The 18,798-nt window shown below is 39.2% G+C and overlaps 1 protein-coding gene across 1 annotated transcript in view; it reads right to left on the bottom strand.

The window, feature by feature from the left end:
- Window positions 1–18,119, bottom strand: part of frmpd3 (FERM and PDZ domain containing 3) — a 216,096-nt gene extending 197,977 nt beyond the window's left edge. Inside the window, exon 1 of the mRNA XM_060831992.1 lies at window positions 17,969–18,119. Coding sequence (XP_060687975.1) covers window positions 17,969–18,116 — 148 coding nt within the window. The 5' untranslated portion in view covers window positions 18,117–18,119. The remainder of the gene's footprint in view (window positions 1–17,968) is intronic.
- Window positions 18,120–18,798: the final 679 nt, after the last annotated feature.

Here is an 18,798-nt window from a genome sequence, read left to right as displayed (position 1 = left end):
TATTGAATGGATATTTTGCCTCAATTTTCACTGACAAAGGAAAATACAATAATAAAAGTTAAGGGGGATGTTATAACTGCTAAGATAAAAAGAAAAGAGATCTGACATAAACTAAGGAGGATGAAACTTCACGTTCAGATATTGAATCTAGAAATACTCAAGGAAATTAAAGGAAATAGCATAGTCACTACAATCCATATTTGAAAATTCAAAAGAGAAAGGAATTATGACAAAGAACTGGAGGACAGCAACATACTCCTTTCTTCAAGAAAAGAACAGATCTAATCCATTGTCTGATGAAGTAAGTTGATTAATGTCAGTGGGTGAGAAAGATACTGGAACCGTTGCCAAATTATGAGAGAGCAAAATATTTAGACATAGAGTATTTCATTAAAAAAATTGAATGCATTTCTGAAAGGAGGATTGCAGCTATAATTTTATCTAGTTCAAGCTTGAGGAAACCAGGTTGTGGTGGTAGGAGGTATAGGAAATGGTGAATGGGAAGATGCTTTGTTGGTGTGGCTACAGTTAAAATAAATGATATTAATTACCCTTAACGACTCCACTTCCATTCAATTTTTGTTATTTCCCTTCCAAATCACAACTGTTTACTGACTCCTCCCTTTTTGATAATGCTTTGCTGTTTTTTTTTGAATGATTATGACCTTGGTGCAACTTCTTAGACAGCTTGTAAAAAAGAATATAATACAGCAGTGGCAACACCTCCAGGGTTTCATAAGGAGTTGCAATGGGAGTATTGACAAAGGACATGTGAAGTTGGGGCTAGTTGTGAATGGATTCAAATTTAGAGACAAAGCAGAAATAATTGTGAGTACAGAACATAGAACGTTATAGCTCATTACAGGCCCTTCGGCCCTCGATGTTGCGCCAACCTGTGAAACCAATCTGAAGCCCATCTAACCTACACTATTCCATTATCATCCATATATTTATCCAATAACCATTTAAATGCACTTCAAGTTGGCGAGTCTGCTACAGTTGCAGGCAGGGCATTCCATGCCCCTTACTACCACTCTCTAAGTAAAGAATCTACCTCTGACATCTGTCCTACATCTATCACCCCTCAATTTAAATCTATGGTGCCTTATGCTATCAGAAAGTGGGGTGTGGTGTCCTGCAAGAGTCTGAAAAGTAGCAAAGTGGATTTTTCATTTTTGAGTAACCTATCTATAATTCACATAATTCAGGAATTGAAAGTATATTGACATTTGTAAATGATAAAAGTAGGGGAGCCTTGAAAAAAACTGCTAGAATATTGGTTACACCGCACCTAGATTACTACATAAAAATGTGATATACTTATGTTGAAGACAGTTTGGAGAAGGTTCACCAGGTTGATTTCTGGATAAAAAAGTTTTGTCTTATGAGGAACCGTAAAGCAGGTTAAGTTTTCACACTTTGGGGTTTTAAAGAATGAAAGGTAATCTTATTGAAACCCATAAGATTATTGGAGTGTTTGACAGGATAGATGATCAGAAAATGTCTCCCCTCATGGGTGATTCTAGAACTAGGAGTAAAGTTCAAAAAATTTCCATTAAAGATAGAGATGAGGAAGTTTGTTAACTTTGAAGGCTTGTTAACTTTGGAATTCACCAACCTGAAACACAAGTCATGAATAGATTTGAGACTAAAGTAGACATTTCCTTCACCTACAAAGGAGCCAAAGGTTGTGAGGAATGGGCAGGATAGAGAAACTTAGATCAAAATCAGGTCAACCATGGTTGTATTGAATGGCAGAACTAGCTTACATGGACTACCGGCTTAATCCTGATTTTATTTCTTATGCCTATATATTTATACAAATGTTAGACTATGATTTAATGAAATAAGATTCTTAGTATATTTGATTTATTTTTTATTCAAGCTAAAAAAAACTGCAAAGAGTATAAAGCCAGGAAGATCTTTTATGTTTGTACCAATCTTTTACTAACATAGATGAGTATACGATAATATAGCCCACAGCATTAAACTTGACTTTGTATGTACTCGACTGTTATCAATCAATAAATGTGAAGTCAAACATGGACATCTGCAACTTCAGTTTATATAACAACTTAAACAAAAAAATATCCCACGGCATTTCACAGGCATGTAATCAAAAATAACTTGTCATTGAACCCAAGAAGGAGATACCTGGAGGTGAATATTAAAGAGAAACTTTAAGAAGAAAGGAAGGTTGAATGATGAAGTGGTTAAGGCAGGAATTTTTTGTTTATGTGTTTTTGGGTTGTATGTGTTGCTCATTCTTAATAGTCCAGGAGAAAGTGGTGGTGGTCTGCCATTTTGAATGTTGCAGTCCATTATGCTGCTGGGGAGAGAGTTCTAGAATTTTGATCCCACTGACAGTGAAGGAATCATGATACTATTTCTAAGTCAGGATGATATTTAACTTGTGCTATGTTCATCTATTCAACATAAACATACTGATCACATGGCATGGATTGGTTAAATTGATAATGTGGATTATTAATTTGAATGTGAGACATTATGCATACAATGTTAACTGGGAGATTGGAATATATATCTGACTTCAACTGTTGCTGCTGTAGACTGAGTGGAATCATGGGACAACTACATTAGACTATGCAATTTTTCCCATGTTCTTCTTGGTGGTAAAGATCGTTGATTTGGAAGGTGCTAACTTGAAACCTGGGCAGCTGCTGCAGTGCATTTTCAAAATGATATATACGAGTGCCACAGCACACTGGTGATGTAGGAAGTGAAATTCTGAGGTGGTAGAGATGTGACTGTTAAGCAGATTGCTATTACCAAATGTTGTAGAGATCCTGAAGTGTTCTCACAGCTTCACTCATCCAGAGAAATGGTGATTATGCCATTGTACTTTTTACTTGTGCCATGTAGATAGTAGGCAGGCTTTAAGAAGTCATGAGGTCAATCACCAGCCACAGAATTCCAACCATTTGGCCTGCATTTGAAGCCACGGTATTTATGTAAGTCTCTGGCCAATGTTAAGACCCCCATGATAATGATGGTAAGGGATTCAATGATGGTAATGCTATTGAACATCAAGGGGAGATATAGAGATTCTCTGTTGTTCAACGTGGTCATTGTTGGTATTTGTGTTAGCTGAAAACTTTATTTTCAAAATAGAACATTGTCCTTGTCTTGTGATATGCAAGCATAGACTGCTTCATTATCTGAGGAATTACTTGTGGAACTAAGTACTCAAATAGTCAGCAAATATCCCCTTTTCTGATGATGGTGGTAAGGTTATTGATTAAGCAGCTGATGGTGGTTGTTGTCAAAAGCTATGGTGCTAGAAAAGCACAGCCAGTTAGACAGCATTCAAGGAGCAGGAGAGTCAATCTTTTCAGCATAAACTCTTCATCAGGAATAGAACATAGAACATAGAACATAGAAAGATACAGCGCAGTACAGGCCCTTCGGCCCTCGATGTTGCGCCGACCGAATCCTACCTAACCTACACTAGCCCAATAACTTCCAAATGCCTATCCAATGCCCGCTTAAATGACCATAAAGAAGGAGAGTTCACCACTGCTACTGGCAGGGCATTCCATGAACTCACAACCCGCTGTGTAAAGAATCTACCCCTAACATCTGTCCTATACCTACCACCCCTTAATTTAAAGCTGTGTCCCCTAGTAACACCTGACTCCATTAGCGGTAAAAGGTTCTCAGTGTCGACCCTATCTAAACCCCTAATCATCTTATACACCTCTATCAAATCTCCCCTAAACCTTCTCTTCTCCAATGAGAACAGCCCCAAGTGCCTCAGCCTTTCCTCATAAGATTTTCCTACCATTCCAGGCAACATCCTGGTAAACCTCCTCTGCACTCGTTCCAATGCCTCCACATCCTTCCTATAGTATGGCGACCAAAACTGCACACAATACTCCAGATGAGGCCGCACCAGAGTCTTATACAGTTGCAACATGACCTCAGGACTCCGGAACTCAATTCCTCTACCAATAAAGCCCAGTACACCATATGCCTTCCTCACAGCACTATTTACCTGGGTGGCAACTTTCAGAGATCTGTGTACATGGACACCAAGATCCCTCTGCTCATCCACACTACCAAGTAGCCTACCATTAGCCCAGTAATCCATCATCTTGTTACTCCTACCAAAGTGAATGACTTCACACTTAGCTACATTGAATTCCATTTGCCACCTTTCTGCCCAGCTCTGCAACTTATCTATATCCCGCTGTAACCTACCACTTCCTTCCTCACTATCCACAACTCCACCAACTTTTGTGTCATCCGCAAACTTGCTTACCCAGCTTTCAAGCCCTTCTTCTAGATCATTTATAAAGATAACAAAAAGCAAAGGTCCCAAAACAGATCCTTGTGGTACACCGCTAGTAACTGCACTCCAAGATGAACTTAGTCCATCAACTACTACCCTCTGTCTCCTTCCAGCCAGCCAATTCCTAATCCAAACCTCTAATGTATCCTCAATGCCATACCTCCGTAGTTTTAGCATTAGCCTACCATGGGGAACCTTATCGAACGCCTTACTAAAATCCATATACACAACATCTACTGCTTTACCCTCGTCCACTTCCTTAGTCACCTTCTCAAAGAACTCAATAAGGTTTGTGAGGCACGACCTGCCCTTCACAAAACCATGCTGGCTATCCTTGATCACGTTATTCCTATCCAGATGTTCATAAATCTTATCCCTTACCATTCTCTCTAAGACTTTTCCCACCACTGAAGTCAGACTCACTGGCCTATAGTTACTAGGGCTATCCCTACTCCCTTTCTTGAACAAGGGGACCACATTCGCTATCCTCCAGTCCTCTGGTACTATTCCCGTTGACAATGACGACATAAAAATCCAGGCCAATGGCTCTGCTATCTCCTCCCTAGCTTCCCATAGGATCCTAGGGTAAATGCCATCAGGCCCAGGAGACTTATCTATTTTCATCCTCTCCAATATTCCCAGAACCTCTTCCCTGCATATTTCCAGGCCATCCATTCTAATCATTTGTGACTCCATATTCACATCAGCAACAGTGTCCTGTTCCTGAGTGAATACTGATGAAAAGTATTGATTTAGTGTCTCTCCAATCTCCTCCGCCTCCACACACAACTTCCCACTACTATCCTTGACAGGACCGATACCCAACCTAGTCATCCTTTTATTCCTGACATACGTATAGAAAGCCTTTGGGTTTTCCCTAATCCTACCAGCTAAAGACTTTTCATGTCCCCTTCTCGCTTCTCTTAGCTCTCTCTTTAGATTCTTCCTGGCTACCTTATAACTCTCTATCGCCCCAACTGAACCTTCACGCCTCATCTTTACATATGCCGCCTTCTTCCCTTTCACAAGGGATTCCAATTCCTTACTAAACCACGGCTGCCTCACAAGGCCCTTTACACCATGCCTGACTGGTACATACTTATCGAGGACACGTAGTAGCTGCTCCTTGAACAATCCCCACATCTCATTAGTGTTCTTCTCTTGAAGCCTATTTTTCCAATCCACACATCCTAAGTCATGCCTCACTGCATCATAATTTCCCTGCCCCCAGCTATAACTCTTGCCCTGCGGCGCACACTTATCCCTCTCCATCACTAAAGTAAAAGTCACCGAGTTGTGGTCACTGTCCCCGAAGTGCTCACCTACCTCCAAGTCTAACACCTGGCCTGGTTCATTACCTAGAACCAAATCCAGTATAGCCTCACCTCTTGTTGGCCTGTCTACATATTGTGTCAGGAAACCCTCCTGCACACATTGGACAAACACTGACCCATCTAATGAACTCGAGCTATAGCTCTCCCAGTCAATATCTGGGAAGTTAAAGTCCCCCATAACAACCACCCTGCTACCTTCACTCTTTTCCTGAATCATCCTCGCAATATTATCCTCTACTTCTCTAGGACTATTAGGAGGCCTGTAGAAAACACCTAACAGGGTGACCTCACCTTTCCTATTTCTAACCTCAGCCCAAACTACCTCAGATGGCAAGTCCTCTTCCATCGTCCATTCCACTGCTGTAATACTATCTTTGACAAGTAATGCCACACCTCCCCCTTTTTTACCCCCATGTCTGATCCTACTAAAACATTTAAACCCTGGAACCTGCAACAGCCATTCTTGTCCCTGTTCTACTCACGTCTCTGTAATGGCCACAACATCGAAGTCCCAGGTACCAACCCACGCTGCAAGTTCACCTACCTTATTCCTTATACTTCTGGCATTGAAGTATACACACTTCAATCCACCCTTCTGTTTACAGGCACCCTCCTTCGAGATCGCTGCATTATTCATAACCTCCCTACACTCAAGGTCCTGTACCCTAAAGCTACAGTCCAGGTTCCCATGCCCCGGCGGAGTTAGTTTAAACCCTCCCAAAGAGCACTAGCAAACCTCCCCCCAAGGATACTGGTGCCCCTCAGGTTCAGGTGTAGACCATCCTTTTTATAGAGGTCCCACCTTCCCCAGAAAGAACCCCAGTTGTCCAGAAAACGGAATCCCTCCCTCCTGCACCATCCCTGTAGCCACGCATTCAACTGCTCTCTCTCCCTATTCCTCGACTCTCTATCACGTGGCACGGGTAACAAACCAGAGACTACAACTCTGTTTGTTCTAACTCTGAGCTTCCAACCTAGCTCCCTGAAAGCCTGTCTGACATCCTCACCCCTCTTCCTACCTATATCGGGAATATGGGGTGGTGCAAGGAGGCTGAGAGATAAATGGGAGGGGGTGGGGTTGAGGGGAGTGTAGCTAGGAATTTCTCCCAGCTGATAATGATTGGGCTACTGAAGAGGACTGAAGTGCTCCTGCATCAAGGTTCTGGTGTTGAATTGATCGGCCTGCAACAGCCATAACTATTTTCCTTTGTGCTGGGTACAGCTCTAAATAATGGAAACATTTTTTCTCTGCCTCATGTGGATTTTGATTTTACAAGGCTCCTTGATGTTAAACTTGTCCACTTGCTGCCTTGCTGTCAAAAATAATTACTCTATAAATCTGGTTGGCTGTGTAAAGGGCTCAAGAGGATAAGGAAGGATGAAGAGTGATAGTCCTCTTCAATCACAGAGAATCCCAGTTGTGACTACTTAGTCTGTGAAAGCTGTGGAAATCTGAATGGAGAGATCCACATGAACTCACAGGAAAGGTGGGACATCAAATAGATAAATTTCTGATTTGAGCATATCATATTTGGGGATATGATTTGCTTCATCAAGAATACCACTGAAAGTGATATTGAACATTTGAATTCTGGAATATTTAGCTTTATGGAAAATGATGTCCTCATGCAAAAAATACTACTAAATGCGAAGGATGAAGAAAACAAAGAGCATATGGAAGAATTCATGGTCTCAGGACATTTACTTTGACATGTTGTCATGGCTGTGATAAAGAATTTGTGGTTGCCAATTTATGTTAAATTTCATGAACAGCAATGAGATAATGACCAGGTAAGGATTTCTGGTGGTATTGTTGGTGAGATAAATCTTGGTTAGGACACTTTGCAACTCTTCTTTGTACAGTGTCATGAGATTTTGTTTATCCATCTGAGAGGGCCTATTTTTCTGAAGTACACATTTCTTCAATAATACAGCGTTGTGGTCAACCTAGATCATGTGCTTATTCAGGTCCAAAGAGTAGAGTGTAAACTGACAATCATCTGACTCTAAAGCAAATGTGCTGCCACTAAGCCAAGGCTGCCATCTCATTGCAAAGGCTACTTAAATTATTTTAAACATAACAACATTGGAAAGTTTGATAATAAAGTATATTGCGATTCATTGAAAAAAGAGAATAATAAATGGTTTGACCTACTGGAATTAAGTTGCAAGACAATAACAAGGCATTTGAGGACTGATACTGCAATTGAGTACTCCAAATGAGGAATGATGTTGACAAGGAATGAAGCTTAGGAAACTGAATGCCTTGAATGTTTGCTGTGTCCATCGCAGCATCAATGCCCTGGTCTATTGAAATTCAATATAATACCAGCAAACCAGAGGGAATGTAGACCATTGGGACAGTAAATAATGGGAATGAATGAAAAATAGTTTGGCCCATTAGAATTCTTCACAATTTGACTGAAGACTGGTTTAGTACAAGGTAAATGAATAGGAGTTCTACTTTTAGACAAAAAAGAACTAACAGAATTCTACGAAATAGAATTTATAATAGGTTCACTGGGGTCAATAAATTTCTTTCTACATTAAATTAATATTCATACATGTGATTTAGTGACAGCCTTTATACTAGAGGTAAGTACTTTCCTGCAGCAAAAGGCATTTTAGATTAATTTGAAAAGTTCTTCCTCATCTTTGTCCTAACTGAGCAACCTATGACTTTGAGGTTGTGCTGTCTGGTCCTAGTCTCACCCACGAGGGGAACCAACCTCAATTCCTATCATGTTAAGTTTCCAAAGAGACTTATATGTAGTTTAAGAAGATTGTCTCTCATTCTTCTACACTGCAATGAGTATTGGCCCAATCTGCTTGAGCTCTCCTTTTAAGAAAATCATTCCATATATGGGATTAACTTAGTGAACCTTTTCTGACTGCCTCCAATGCCAGCATATTTATCATTAGATAAGGGGACTAAAACTGTACAGAGTATTCCAGGTGTGATCTAGTTTTTGCCTTGTATAGTTTTTGCAAAAGTGACCTACTTTTATGCTCCATTTCCTTTGAAACAAAGATTAAAACCACGCAACGTCAGGTTATAGTCCAACAGGTTTATTTGAAATTACCTGAAATCACACTTCACCTGACGTCACAGCAATGCTCCGAAAGCTTGTGATTTCACATACACATTGGAGCATAACCTGGTGTTGTGTGGCTTCTGACTATGTCCACCCTAGTCCAACACTGGCACTTCCACATTCTTTGAAATAAAGGCCAACATTCCATTTGCCTTTTGTATTATTTATTTGACATGTGTACTAACTTTATGACATTTATACACAAGGACTCCTAAATCGTTGTGTATTGGAGCTTCCTGCAGTTTTTCTAAATTTAAATAATATTTAGCTCCACTTTTCTTCCAACCAAAGTTCAAAACCTCTTACTTTCCCACTTCTTGCAAATTTTTACCCATTTGCTTAACTGTCTTTAATCCTCTGCAGATTCTTTGAGTCATCCACATTAATTGCATTTGTCTCTCAGCCTCCTTGGGCCACCCACTCATTGCTGATGAAGAACTTAAGCTCAAAACATTGACTCTCCTGCTCCTCGGATGCTGCCTGACTGGCTGTGCTTTTCCAGCACCACACTCTTCCACCTTCATCTACCTATCGCATTCCCAGCTACCTTCCCTCCCGCCCCACCCCCTCCCATTTATCTTGCAGCTGTCTTGGGCTACCCTGTCATGAACAGCTTATCCTCAAAATGTTGACTCTCCTGCTCGTTGGCTGCCTGACTGGCTGTGCTCTTCCAGCACCACATTCTTCCACCCAAATTAATTGCCTACAAACCTATTATTTTGTTATTTGCAAACTTAGTGATAGTAGCTTCCTTCATCCAAGTCATTAATATATTTTGTAAATAATTGTCACCACAGCATTGATCCTTTGGCATTTCACAAGTTAAAGGTTGCCATCTGAAAATGCCCCCTTATCCCAACTCTCTGTTTTCTATTAGTCAGCCAATCCACTATCCGTGCTAATATATAATCACTAACATCATGGGCTTTTATCTTATTAAGTAGTCTTATATGTGTTATTTTATTGAAAGCTTTCTGGAAATCTAAACATATTGCATCTACTGGGTTTCCCTTTCTGTTGCTTATTATCTTTTCAAAGAATCCTAATAAATTTGTAAAGTGAAATTGCTTTTGTATGTGGTCATGCTTCCTCTGTTTGATTGTATTATGTATTTCTAAATGCTCTGCTTTTACATCCTTTATAATAGATTCCAACATTTTCACTGTATTAAATGTTAAACTAACTGGCATATAGTTGCCTGCCTTTGTCTCTCTTTTTTTGAAAGAAGTGTTACATTGGCAGTTTTCCAATTATGTGTGAATTTTCCAGAATCCAAGGGTTCTTGGAAGATTGCTACAAGTGCATCTATTATTTCTATAGCTACTTCCTTTAATATCCTAGGATGTAATCCATTTGGTGCATGGATATATTGGCTTTTAGCACCATTAGAGTCCCTACTACTTTATCTCAAGTGATAGTAATCATAAATATTTCCTTTCCTCCTTTTCTCCCTTGATTATTTAATATTTTTGGAATGGAATTAATGTCTTCTCACCTGAAATCGGATGCAAAGTATTGATTTAACTTCTTTGTTTCCCATTATTATTGCACTAACATTATTTAAGGTGCCTAGGTTCACTTTGGCCTGCTTTTTCTTCCCGTTAAATATATTTAAAGAAGCTCTGGCACTCTGTTTTTAATGTTACTTGCAAGGTTATCCTCAAATATTACTTTTTCCTTTTTTTTGGTCATCGTTTCTGTTCTTTAAAATCTTCCCAATCTTCTGGTTTACCAGAAATTAATGCCACAATTTATGTTTTTTCTTTTAATTTAACACTACCTTGAACTTCCTTGGTTAGCAGGATTAGTTTATCCCATTCCAAGAATCTTTCTCTCCTGAGATGTATCTTATTGTGAGTCATGAACTATTTTCTTAACCATCTATCATTGTTCCTCAACTATATTTTCTGCTGAACCTGATCCACTCCAACTAACTCTGTCCTAATTCGTCTGTCATTATTTGAATTTAAAACAGTTGTTTCTGACTCAATTCTTAAACTCTCAAAATGAATGCTAAGTTATATCATGTTATGGTCACTGGTTTCCTAGCGAATCTTTTACTTTGAGATCATTTATTAAACCTGCTTCATTACACATTATCACAGATCCAAAGATAGAACATCACATTATTGTACTCATTCTAACTTGCGACTAAACAAGCTGATTATTAACAAAACAAGCTACATAGTTCAAGTTAATACCTGATAAACAATTTTTGCAAAGAAATGCTGGGTACAATTTCAAGCTGCTGCTTGAGTCTGAAGCTAATTTACAGATCAGCAACTACACAATCTATATTTCCACTGAAAAGATTGCCAATGTTTGTTTCCAACAGCAACTATCAATCATTCATTTTCTATAATCAGTGCTGATCTGCAAAACTATTTTTACACTTCAATGGCATATTTGCAATCTACCCAAGGTTCTTTAATCCTTTGAAAAATGACCTACAATTTTTGGACTAGAATAAATATATAATTAACTTTTTCTTATATAATCCAACATCATACTAACCATGAAGAAATGTGTTGCAGGTTGTTTCAGAGAATTAATGATGGCTATGTGTGTTTGACCAACAGAAGTAAAAACATTGTCCATACTGCCAGATTACAATAAATGCCTGTATCTTCTGTTTCTCTTTAATACAAGAAAATCTGTGGTTTATTGCCTATCTCCAATGTACCAACAGATTATAAAAACCAGCGGTCTTCTCACTTTTGCCCAGCTACTTTTGTTTGATATGACCTGCAGTTTTTCAATTTATCAATCTCAAGGTAAACGTACACTTTTATCTTCTTGGTAATTCTGTCTCCTGTCCCCTTCCAAGATATCTTCAAGTGTTGAGAATTTATCAAAATAGCCACTCACTATAGAACAGCACCAATAATTTTGTGTGCATGCGCATGCCTATGTGTGTCTTGTGACTCCTGACCAAATCTGGGCTAGTCTTGCTGGAAGTCGGCAGCACACAGATTTGCTGCTGCTATATCATTCTTATAATTGTAGCAACTGTATAGAACCTTAGTTAGACCACATTTGGAATATTACATGCAGTTGCCAGACTACCAGAAAGATATGGTGGCTTTGGAGAAGATATGGAAACAGTTTACAAGGATATTACCTAGTTTGGAGGGTATTAGCAGTGAGGAGGACTTCGACTAACTTGGCTCCTCTTCACTTGATTGTTGAAAGATGATCAAAGCCTGATAGAAGCTTACAAAATTATGAAAGGCATGGAGAGAATAGATAGTCAGTGTATTTTTTTTCCCAGTGTAGAAATGTCAATTAGTAGGGAATGTAAGTTTAAAGTAAAAGGGGGAAAGTTTAAAAGAGATGTGAGAGGCAAGTATTTTTTTGCACAGAGAGTGATAGGTACCTGGAATGTGCTGCTGGAGCAGGAAATGGAGGTGGATACAATAGCGAAGTTTAAGAGGCATCTTGACAGATACATAATAGGCAGACAATAGAGGAATACAGATTGCATAGAGGCAAATGCTTTTAGATTAGAATGGTGTCATGTGTGGATGCAGTCTTGGTGGGCTGAAGCATTTGGTCCAGTGCTGTACTGTTCTTTGTTCTTTGTAGATGGTCATTGCCTGAAACTTGGATGGTGTAAAGCTTACTTGCCTCGTCAGCCCAAATTTTGACATTACCCAGGCTGCTGTAATTGGACACAGGCTGCTTCAATATCTAAGGTGTCACAAATGGTGCTGAACATTTGCAGTCATCAGCTGAGGTCCCCACGTTTGACCTTATGATAGAGGGAAGTTCATTGATAATGTGGCTGAAAATGTAGAGGCATAGGGCACTACCCTGAGGACCTCCTGTAGTGATGTTCTGGAGCTGAAGTAACTGACCGCCATCAACTATAACCTTCTTTCTTTATGCTACATATGACTCAAACCAGTGGAGAGTTTGCCCCCGGGTTTCCATTGATTCTGGTTTAGTTTGGGCTCCTTGATACACACTCAGCCAAATACAGCCTTGATATCAAAAGCTGTCACTCTTGCCTCACCTCAGGAATTTAGCTGTTTGTTTATGTTTGAACCAAGGCTATGATGAGGTCAGGAATTGAATGGCCCTATCAGAATCCAAACTGGACATGGCTGAGCAGGTGTTACTTGATAGCACTGTTGATGACATCTCCATCACATTACTGATGATCAAGAATATACTGATGGGGCAGTAATTGGCTGGGTAAGATTTGTCCTGCTTTTCTGTATACAGGACAAATCTGGGCTATCTTCCACATTGTAAGCTGGGTGCCTGTAATATAGCTGTACTGAAAAATGTTTTGCTAGCGGTGTGGGATGTTGGAAAACATACCTTTCGTACTATTGCTGAAATGTAATGCACATAGTCTTTGTGGTATCCAGTACCAACAACTGTTTCCTGATAATACATGGAGTGAATCGAATTATCTGAATACTGGTATCTCTCAGACTGGGAACCTACAGAGAAGGCCAAGATGGATCACCCATGTGGCACTTCTAACTGAAGATTGTTGAAATGCTTCAGGCTCATCATTTTCGCTGATGTGCTGGGCTTCCCAATCATTGAAGTTGGGGATATTTGTGCAATAGCCCCTTTTAGTGAGTTGCTTCTGGCATGCCCACCTGAGCTTTGGACCAGGGTTGATCCCCTTGCTTAATGATAATGATAAAGCAGGGATAAACCGGACCATAAGTTTGCAAATTGTGTTAGAGCAAATTCTGCTATTGTTGATGGCCCTTGCCCTCATATATTGCACATTCTTGAGCCGTTAGATCTGTTCTAAGTCTATCCCATTTAACATAGGGATAGTGTCACACAACATGATGGAGGCTATTCTCAATATGAAGATCAGAGTTTGTCTCCACAAGGATTGTGCAGTAGTTACAGTCATACCAATACTATGCATCTGCAGCAGATTGATGAGAATGAGATCAAATATAGAGTCATACAGAGTCATGGAGTCCTACAGCATGGAGAGGCCCAAACCAGTCTATGACTACCAAAATGTCCGTCCACACTAACCTCATTTCCCTTCACTATCCTTCAAAACCTTTCCCATCCATGTATTTGTCCAAATGCCTTTTAAATGTACTCCCCTCAACCTCTTCTGCTGGCAGCTCATTCCAAATGAATTACACCCTGTGTGTATAAAGTTGTCCCTCAGGTTCCCTTTTATTCTTTCCCCACAAATCTTAGATGGATGCGCTCTAGTCCTTGATTTCCTAATCCTGGGAAAAAGACTGAGTGCATTGTCCCTATGCATGCCTCTCATGATCTTATATATCTCTACAAGATCCCCACTCAGTCTCTTATGCTTTAAAGAAAAAAGTCCTAACTTGTCCAACTTCTCCATATAACTCAGAACACTGAGTCCAGAAAAATCCTTGTGAATTTCTTCTGCACTTTTTTCAGTTTAATAATATCCTTCCTATAACAAGGTGACCAAAACTGAACACAATACTCCAACTGCAGCCTCACCAACATCCTGTATAACTGCAACATAATTTCCCAATGTCTACGCTCAATATCTCTGACTGATGAAGGCCAATTGTTTTGTTCTCGCATTGGTTTCCTCTTCACCTGCTGTAGGCCCAGTCTAGTAGCTATGTCCTTTAGGACTCAACCAGCTTAATTCGAAGTGGTGTTGCTGAGTTACTCTCACTATCAGACATTGAAGTCCATCACTCAGACTATATTCTGTGCTCTTGCCACCCTTAGTATTTCTTCGAATTGGTGTTAAAAATTGAGGAGTTTCGATTCATTAGGAGGGGAAGATGTACTAAGTGGTGAGCAACAGGATGTTTCCTTGTCCATGTTTGACCTGATGCCCCCTAAAATTTCATGGGGGCCAGAGTCAATGTTGAGGACTCCCTGAGCACTATCTCTTGCTTGCATACCACTGTGTAACCACTGTTGCAAGTGGAGCAGGACATACCAGGGAGGATGATGTGTAAGATATTGTGGTTAAGGTACAATTCTGAGAGTATGACTATGTCAGCCTGTTGATTGACTAATCTGAGAAACAGATCTCTCAATTTTAGTAGAAGCCCTGAGATGTTTGTTTAGATGTTTCGGTCGGGTCAACAGCACTGGGTTTGCCTTAGTTGATTCCAGGCCATCCACGTTGTTTCATTCTTAATTTATGCTTTTTATTGCCCTATTTCAGAGGCAACCACATTTCTTTGAATCTGAAGTCACATGTCGGCCAGAGATGGCAGCCCCTGAAGGACATTAGCGAACCAGATGGGTTTTCTTGACAATCAACCATAGTTTCTTTGTTATCACTAGACTTCTAGTTAAATTCCAGAATTTTATTGAATTCAAATTCTGCTATATGCTGTGGAATGATTTGAATTCTAGATACCAGAACAATACCTGGGTCACTGGATTACTATTCCAGCAACAATACTGCTGGAACATCATCACCCCCTGTTTCTACAGCATTTTGTATTCTTATATTAGAAGAACAAAATTTGTATGTTTCATTTTTTGTTGATCATATTTCCTTGGTGATGCTTTAAACTGTCTGGTCTGAAATTGGTTGCAATAGGATTTTATAACGAAGAATTTACTGGAGATCTAAACTGATACTTTTTGATTTTTTTATATTACGTAAGGATAGTATGCGTTAAGGAGTGACTGCAAGGAAAGAAACTAATTAAGATTCATTATCAGAAATCACAAGACCAACTTTCATGTGAACCTCACTGATTATGGAAACATGTGAATTAGGAGCTGAAACAGGCCATTCAAAAAGAGAATGTTGGATACTTCTGTGTTTTGAATTCTGTACATTCATCTACTACCAATAACCTTTCATTCTTTTGCTTAACAATCCACATTCTCTTGAATAATAGTCAATGAGGCCATCTCTTCGGGGGTAGAGTTTCAAAGTCACACAATTCTCTGAGAGAAAACATTTTTCACCAAATCTAAGCTAAATCCTGCATTTAATCACACAGATATTTCAGCATGAAGTCAGTGGATAGCAGCAGAAGGACTGCTGGGTGAATGTACCCCCTACCTGTTTAGGGACACTGAGGCAATTACAGAGGCTAATTACTTCCTTGGCTGAAATCTGTCATCACAGCAGGGACACAGAATCAAATCTCGGATCTGTCCTTGCCTATATGGCCCTGTTCCAGATTAGTGAGTATAATTAATAAGTGAATTCATTGGGGAAGCGCACTGATAACTTTAAAAGAAAGCATAGCTAATTTTTGTTCTTCTGTTTTTCCAAAACTACTTGAAAATGACCACCCAGACCATTCAGAGCTTTCCCAATATCCTAAATCTATTTATCCAGTGTTTAATTGAACCATCGTTATCTCAGGCTTAATTTAGTTGATTGTAGCCTTGGCTAGAATTAAGATACCTATGTGTACTTGGGCTGGAAAAGAGTAAACCCTGCACGTAATTCTATTTTTTATTCCATTCATAGGATGTAGGCATCACTGAGCGAACGTTTGCTGTTTCTTTCCAATAGCCCTTTGGAGTAAAGATGTTTTATTTAACTAGAGCTTGCCAAGACCACACTTGGAGAATTATGTACAGCTTTGGTTTCCTTACTCAAGCAAAGGTATATTTGCAATAAAAGGAATGGAACAAGCATTCACCATTTCCTAGGATGAAGGGACTGTCCTAAGTGGAAAGGTTACGTGAACAGGGACTTTATTCCCCTGGAGTTTGGAAGAATGAGAACTGGTTTATTTCTAATATCCAAACTTCTGACATGAATCAACAGAGTAGGTGCAGGAATGCCTGGCCAGGGATCTAGAACAGAGATATCATCTCAGAATAAGAGGTAGGCCATTTAGGACTAAAATCAAGGGATGTTTGTAATATGTAGAAATTGATCAATTCCAGTCAAACTCAACAGCTAAGCCTCCCATTCTTAGGGACAGTGAATCCCTGAATGAAGAGACTCTTCAGCATTTTAATCCTAAATAGCCTACCTCTTATTCTGAGATGGTATCTCCGTTCTAGATCCCTAGCCAGGAAAATTATTTTGAAATAAAAGACCAGTCATGAACAGGATTGAAAGGCTGCATGGGCTGGTCCTCCTCTTTTCTTAAAAAAAATCTTACTTTATATAGAAATTGAGCTATCCTTTTGAATACCACAAAATGGTTTGTCAGGCCCTTTCAGAGTGGAGTTTAGGGTCAATCATCTTGTTGTGGAGTTGGAGTCATATATGAGGCTGATTTTCTTCCCTTAACAATGTTAGTTAACCAGTTGTATTTATACAACAATGCTGTAATTTCATGGTTACCATTCTTATTCCAGATTTTATTAATTAATTGAATTTAAATTTACATTACTATGGCCATATTTAAACTCATATAGTTAAGTCCTTTATGCAAGCATCTGAATTACAAGTCCAATAACACACTGTTACTCTCAATGACTCCTGTTGCAATTTCACAAGTGTGGATGCTTGTGATATAAAGGTTGCACACTACTGTAATGGACTTAGTGATGAAGTGGCCTGTCAGCATTCACTGCCAAAGTTCACAACTCAGTAGTTATACATTATAACTGGAATAAGCCAGCTATGGCACTGCATTTCAGCAAGGAGTCAATACATTAGGTCAGCAGGGTTGGAAAGAAATTGATGGAAGTTACTGAGCGTAGTACATGAACATTCAAATATAAAGACTCAGCATTTGAGCTCCATTATTTAATTTCACATCTGAGTTATCTTTCTACGAGTATCAAGGAACAATTTTTTTAGTGACTCATAGGAATGTTGCCTTTTCAAGTAGATCATATTTTCCAAATTTGATAAAATTCTATTATACCCTGCAAAATATCTCAAACCATGTTAACTTAAATCCATTAATGGAAATATTAGTGAAAGTATGAAAGAAGTCAGAATTCCTATTAATGATGAGGAGGACAAGTTGGACCTTGGCAGTGGTTTTCCCTTGAAAGACAATCACGATAACATTCACTGAATTGACTCATGACATTTTGCCAAATGAATGGAGCACTTGAGAGCAGCTATTGATTATGTAATCACACTGAATCATGAATCAACACTTTTGGGAGAAGAAGCGGGGAACTAGTCAAATATGATGAATACAGTATAAGAATAATTTGAAGGCATTAATATGGTTTAATGCAATAAGGAGATGAACAAGTAAATCTTCATTATTAGCTAAGGATGTAGGCCAGATAAAGATTGATCAAGCAATTGACATCAAAAGCACAAAAAAAACTTAATGTCTCACCTGGTGACACAGCTCGCACTATCACAGGTTTCTCACCACCAGCGATAAATCCAAATCCATAGACAGGGTCTCGTTTAATCTTTACTTGTCGAGTGGCTAAGGCAGCTAAGTGGTCACATTCCATGTCATTGAGGGATATGGCTTGCATCACATGACTGCAAAGGAAAGGTTAAAGGTTAACAGTGCTTTTTGTCACTATTTATGTTTCAAAACAGTTGGCAGCTTTAATAATTGCTTCCCTTTGAAAGAATCTCACTATTATTGGTTTTAGATTTCTTTGCAGATTGAATATTTTGCTATGTCCATTTGAGAAGGGTAATTCAGGTCCCCGCTGTTCAACCCTCTTTCATTCCATTGCAACAATTATTTCCTTTTCATTTGGTTGTCATGCTTTAATTTCAATGAAAATTAAGGAGCAAATTACAAAGTTTTCTGCAGTGAAAGAAAAAAAAATTGTATTGCTTAATTAGCCTGAGAACAGGTAATGAAAATGTGCCATCAAACACATTTAAAAGGGAGACAGTGTCTGGTATAGACAGGAAAAATTAAGATTACATAGCTTAAACATCCTGAGTTCTGAAGAAGAGTAATTTTAAACTTGAACCTTTAACTCTATTTTAATCTGTTCAGATGCTGCCAGACCTTCTGAGTTTCTCCAGCATTTCTCCAGATTTTTCTTATTCACTTGTGGGACTGAGCTTTTGCTGGCTGAGCCAGCATTTATTGGCCAACCTTGGTTGCCCTTGTAAACATGGTGGTCACCTTCCTTCCTGAATTGCTGCAGCCTCTGTCCTGTAGGTTGACCCACAATGTGCTTAGGGAGGGAATTC

The sequence above is a fragment of the Hemiscyllium ocellatum genome, chromosome 11 (genome assembly GCF_020745735.1).
Source record: "Hemiscyllium ocellatum isolate sHemOce1 chromosome 11, sHemOce1.pat.X.cur, whole genome shotgun sequence".
In the NCBI taxonomy this organism is placed as follows: domain Eukaryota; kingdom Metazoa; phylum Chordata; class Chondrichthyes; order Orectolobiformes; family Hemiscylliidae; genus Hemiscyllium; species Hemiscyllium ocellatum.
Note: the sequence above shows the minus strand (reverse complement) of the source record. Positions and strands in the feature narration are given on the sequence as shown.